The 6,000-nt window shown below is 43.6% G+C and overlaps 1 protein-coding gene across 1 annotated transcript in view; it reads left to right on the top strand.

The window, feature by feature from the left end:
* The first annotated feature begins 1,690 nt into the window (after nucleotides 1-1,690).
* KIF6 (kinesin family member 6) overlaps nucleotides 1,691-6,000 on the top strand; it is a 338,850-nt gene continuing 334,540 nt past the window's right edge. The window contains exons 1-2 of the mRNA XM_087817374.1: nucleotides 1,691-1,756; nucleotides 5,570-5,679. Of these exons, the coding sequence (XP_087673500.1) occupies nucleotides 1,691-1,756; nucleotides 5,570-5,679 (176 nt within the window). The remainder of the gene's footprint in view (nucleotides 1,757-5,569; nucleotides 5,680-6,000) is intronic.

Below are 6,000 nucleotides of genomic sequence, written 5' to 3'. Positions count from 1 at the left end.
ATATAATTGACATAAGTTTTAGGGTTACAATGTGATAATTTGATACATATATATATTTTGAAATGATCACAATTAGGCTAGCTAACACCACCATCACCTCACATAATTAACTTTTTCTATATGGGACAAGAACATTTAAGATTTAGTTACTTAGCAACTTTCAAGTATGTAATACAATATTGTTAACTATCATCACCATGCCGTAAATTAGATCCCCAGAATTTACTCCTCTTATAACTGAAAGCTTTTACCATTTGAGCAATATCTTCCCATTTCCCCCACCCAGCCCTTGACAACCACCATTCTGCTTTCTCTTTCTATGAGTTCCACTTTTTCAGGCTCCACATACAAGTGAGATCATACAGTACTTGTCTTTATTTGTATAACTCATTGCACGTAGCATAATGCCCTCCAGTTTCATCCATGTTATTGCCAAATGGCAGGATCTCATCTTTTTATGGCAGAATAATATTCCATTTTACATTTAAATCGATTTAACATTTTCTAATGCCCATTGGGTGTCATTTTAGCATGAGTGCGATGGTTTTTATACAATGAGAAAAGGCAATTTCTGTCTTGCAAGGATATGAAAATCAGTTCCATTTACATTTCACATGCAGTCCTGGAACATGTTATCCGTAGATACGCTCAATGTCATCTGTTTTAGCTATACATGGTTAACTCCATTATATATAAAACTCCACACATATACATGACTCCATTATAGATATAAACATAATATATAATATATTAAAATATTCTATTAGATATATCACATTTTCTTTATCCATTCATCCATCAGTGGACTCTACATTGGTCTATACCTTGGCTAATGCTGCAATAAATATGGGAGTGCAGATATCTCTTAGGCATCCTGATTTCAATCCTTTCGGATATATACCCAGGAGTGATTGGGATTGCAGTTCAATTTTTAATTTTATGAGGAACTTCCATACTGTTTTCGACGGTGGCTGCACCAACTTACATTCCCAGCGTCAGTGCCAGGGCGCCCATTCTTTCTTGATACGACCATTGCATGGGAAAGTCCCCCTTTCTCCAGTCCTGGCTCTTCTGACCCCGAGCTAGATGAGGTACCCTGCACAGAACCCCTCGCTCACCCCACGTAACTTCTAATTTCCTATTGAAAATCTGTATCCCGCCTCGGGTCTTCGTCTCCCAGAGGGCAGAGGCAGTTTTGCTCAGCTCAGGATCTGCAGCCAGAGCAGTGCTGTCACAGATCAAGTGCCATTTACGCAGTGAATGAATAATAAAAACCAGAATGCCTTCAGTGCCAAAAAGAAGCGCTGGCACAGGGGAAGCATGGATTAAGGAGCAGAGACAGGCATGGTGGCTGTCACCCCATTAACCACTCTCCAGGCCTGCCCTGGAGCAGAGCCCGCAGCCCAGGCCTCCGACGCGCACATGCGCAGCGCTCCCCGCTCGGCCCCGCCCCGCCCGGCTCGGCCCCGCCCCTCTCTGCTCCGCCCCGCCCCTCTGTCCTTCCCTCGGCACCGCCCCACTCCGTCAGCAACCAATTAGAGAGAGGAGGCGGGCCCTGTTGGCGCGTTGATCCTTGGGTAGTGTCCCTGGTTACTGTTGCTAAGGCTGCCCTCGCTGGAGGTGGTGGGAGTCGGAAGTGCGGGGAGCCTGGGCCTGAGAGGTCAAGGGTCAGCCCAGAGCGGGGGAGGAGATGGTGAAGCAGACCATCCAGATTTTCGCCAGGGTGAAGCCCACTGTTCGGAAGCAGCCACAAGGGGTACGGGTCGGAGCAGCGAGGCCCGGGGAGGGGCGGCACGCGTGGGGCCCGGGCCCCGGGGGGAAGAGGGGCGCGGGGGGAGGGGAAGGCTCGGGCGCGGGGTGCCCCGGGGAAGCCAGCGCTCGGTCCGAGGAGCCCCGACGGCCACGCAGACACCCGCGCAGCGCTGTCGGGACTCGGCGCCCAGCAAAGCCCCGTGGGCGCAGACACGCCCCGCACAGAGCACAGACTGGCCCCTGCGCACACCTGTTCACGCAGTGTGTGCGTGCGTGTGCGTGCGTGTGTGCGCGCGTGCCCGGAGGTGTGTCTGTACTCCCGCATAGACTGGGCCTCAGCCACGCACCCTTACTGCGCCTGTCTGGGAAATGGCCACGCATCTCTGCACGCACGCGCGCACACACACATGCACACACGCGCGCATACACGCACACTCACACGCGCGCGCGCACACGCACACTCACACACACACGCGTGCACACACCACACACACGTGCAAACACCCTAACTTCCATTTCGCACACTCAGGCAAAGCAAAGCGTGCAAGCAAGAGATGCGTGTCCATACATTTCTGAGCTGCGTTCAAATACAGATACACGGAGTGTACACTGCACACAGCGGCCCTCAGAATGCGTGGGCTGTATTTTCATTCTGCAGCAGACACGGGAGCGTGGACATAGACTCATTGCCTACGCAATAGGTATTTATACACCCTGACACAAAGCCTACACATGCACTGGCTATTCAGAAAACCTTAGCTGAGCAGGTCCTGGGTGCTTCCTCTGGGGCGCAAAGCTCAGACGGCACAACGAAGGTTAAGACATTGCCCTTGCTCTGGGCAGAGACACATTAATGCTTCTTAAATGTTTCAGAGCATTTTCTCTCCTTGACAAGGGGCGTAGTCATTCTTACCACGCACCTGCGTTGTCTACATTATCCCTGGCTCTGGGGAGAACCCTGCAAAGTTCATGCCATTTTCCTCATTTTATAGTTGAAGAAACTGAGTCCCAGATAGGCTGTAATGTGGCCAAGCCACCCACCTCATGAGTGGCAGAATGTTGATTTTAACGTAGGATTTTTGATTCCAAAGCTCTTGGCTCTTCAGACAAAACCCTTTGCCTCACAAAGTGAGGATTTAGGCAACGGCAATCTGAGTCATATTAATCAGTCCCAGGAGTGGCTATATTATTAATATTTTATCTCTATCCCATATCTATACTTCTACACGGCACATGTATAGATGTAACATCACAGCATCTCATAGTTTAGCATTTGCCTCCTGTAATTTAATGTATTTAAAACAAAGAGAATATAGTGTCTCTGTCATCACTCTTTTTACTCCTGGAACGCGTGAGAAGATGCATGAGAGACTCCAAAGAAAATATTGGCTTTTTTTTAAAAAAAGGAATAAAGCAGTGTAGAAAGGAGTCACGGATATCTTTCCAATTTCTCTCCTCTTACATGCACTTACAAGAAGGTTTTTTAAAGTGCATCGTATGTAAAAAGTATTTGTAACATCTGTTGTCCACCGCCCCCCCCCCCCCCAGACTCTTAGTAAAAATGTTGAACTTATCTACATGGACTTGGCCTCAGAAGCAGGTGTTTGGATACAGTAATGTGCGAGGATGGAGGCAGGGCTGGGGGTGGATTGGTAGAGAATCTTGGATTTAATATTGAACTTTCTCTTTTCTTAAAATGCAGTGTTTGGATATTTTAATGTGCCTTCCTTTTTTTTGCATTTCTTTGGTGGGATTCTGTGGAGTAGATTGTTACTGCAGGAAGTGTTTTTAGGTGTCATACTGTATTTTAATAATGTCAGATTTCTTACCGAGATACAACATTTTGCCACATAGGCAAAAATAAGAGAGCACAGATGAACAAATTTTGAATTAGTGTATCCCTGCTCTCCCTTAGAAATTTTATTTTTAGCATCCTAACTTTTTGCCCCCAAAAGATTGTATGGTTGTTTCTCAAACTGGAAATGCTGTATGTAGCTTTAAACCAAGAGTGATTCAAAGTGGGGTTCCCCTCTTCATTTTATGGCTCCACTACTTCATTAGTTGTATTTACTAAGGCACTGTCAATGAAATTATAGTAATTTATAGATTAATAAATCAGAAAATACATAAGAGGAACCTCTGATAATGGCAGTGCTTTTCATTTGGGTAGTGCTTTGTATATTTCAGAATCTTTTCATTAGACCTAATTTTCTTCTAGTCCTAAAAACCTCCTCTATCTCACATAGTTTTGTGACTAGGGTAAAAGTCAATTTATTAGACTAAACAAGCTTTCTGGTTATAAGGGGCTCTTCTTAATGCCTCAAAGACTGGCTTAATGATCGTGGTGGATGTCACTGTTCCCACTCTAGTAGATGGTCTTTTTTATCTTCTGAGCAGAGTGTTACAGGATTTTTTACTGTTGCTGTTTTGTTGTTGTTGTTTTTAATGTGTGGCAACCCTCCTTCCTGTATGTTTCATGTCTTACCCCTTTTTCTCACCAGTCTGGGCATTAATCTTTTTTTTTTTTTTTTAAATGTAATTCCCTACAGGATATAATTTTTAAATGTCTCTTGAGAAAACCTGGCCAGAAAGGCTTGGACCTGATGCCATCACTTTCTACAGATAATTTCACTTTACACAGATTCTTCACATTTTAAGTGCGAGTGTTCAATGAAAGTCTGCTTAGGAAAATCAGTTAGATTTTCTGGAGATTTAGGTAGGCTTTTGCTTGTTTAGGAATCTGACCTTCCCCCATAATCAAGCATCTAATGGGTCTTAAACAGGAAGTATTGCTGTTAGAAAGAATTTTATTTCCTGGTTAAAGACAAGAAGTCTTTCTTAAAAACCTGTGACTCTAATGACTAACATTTTTTATGGTGCGTTGCAAAATGCTCCCATTTCCATGACGTCATGTGATCCCCACAGCAATCTCGTAAGGGAGGCCATAAGGAACGGAGGTTCTGAATGCGGCAGCTGGTCACACATCTGGTAAATTGAGGTCAGCATTGGACCCAGGTTTTTGGACACAATATCTTACGCTTTTCTTTATTCCATGTGACCTCTTTATAGGCTTGACGCTTGATTTTCCTGGCCAATAAGTAGAGGAGCAGGCAACCAAGAAGACAGAGCATACCACAGTTGTAAGGGGGTTGATTAAGACCCTTCATTTCAGCATCAGCTTAGTGAGGTGAAGTGATTTTTTTCCAGGTCGTTAGCTAATTAGCGGCTGAGCTGGGGGTAGAACCTTGAAAAGGACATCAAAGACATGAAATATGTGTGTCTTTTGAAACCACATGCCTTTTTCAAATGCCTGGATACGTCTCATGAAAACTTGGGCTTCTTTAAACATAACTTAAATTAGAGCGCTCTTCTGAGCTCTCTGGGAAGTCTCAGACCTTGTCCTTTTACCTTCTTGTCTAGGATGTTGTAAATGCTCAGCAATGCTTGTTGCTTGTAGTAAAAAGTTAATTTCTGGTACATCATTCCACAGCAATATTTAGATAATATGTTGTTTTCGGGGTTATTAGTTTCTCAACAACAGAGATACTCAAATGTTCAGATTTGAAGATTAGGTTAGTCAGAGGAGCTGAGCTTTGATGGAGCATTGATTTGGGTTTTTACCCCTTGTTCAGTTTCATATATTTGTCTGAGTCTGCACATAGTTCAAAGAGGAAAATTATCCAACTTATACTATGTTTTGACTTTTTATCTTAAAAGTATAATTTTTTTAATAAAATTGCCATGCACATCATAATAACATGGTCATAGTCCAAGCCTGAAATTTACCATTTTATATTCACTGTCTTCATATTTGCAGATTTATTCCATAGATGAAGATGAAAAATTAACACCTAGCTTGGAAATTATCTTACCTCGTGATTTGGCAGATGGGTTTGTGAATAATAAGCGAGAGAGCTACAAATTTAAGTAAGTTTATCTTTCTTCATTTCTGTTTTACTATTGAACTCACTCATACTGCATTAATATCCACTGCGAAATCATTAGCACCGTGTCTCATCTGGTAGATAGAATTCAAGCTGTCTTTTCACTGCTGTGCCCACAGTTGAAAGGAGGGTGTATTTCTGTATCCACGGTGATATCCTAAGATCCTAGCCTTTCTTTACTACATCAGTATTAACTGTTTCCTACTTGGCCCACTCTGGTTTAGCACTTACAGGAAGTTTAATGCATGACTACATTTAGTAAAGATAAGAACTTAAGGCACAATCTGTACCCTGTATAGGCGAG

This window comes from Miniopterus natalensis, chromosome 5 (assembly GCF_054644295.1).
Source record: "Miniopterus natalensis isolate mMinNat1 chromosome 5, mMinNat1.hap1, whole genome shotgun sequence".
Taxonomy (NCBI): domain Eukaryota; kingdom Metazoa; phylum Chordata; class Mammalia; order Chiroptera; family Miniopteridae; genus Miniopterus; species Miniopterus natalensis.
Note: the sequence above shows the minus strand (reverse complement) of the source record. Positions and strands in the feature narration are given on the sequence as shown.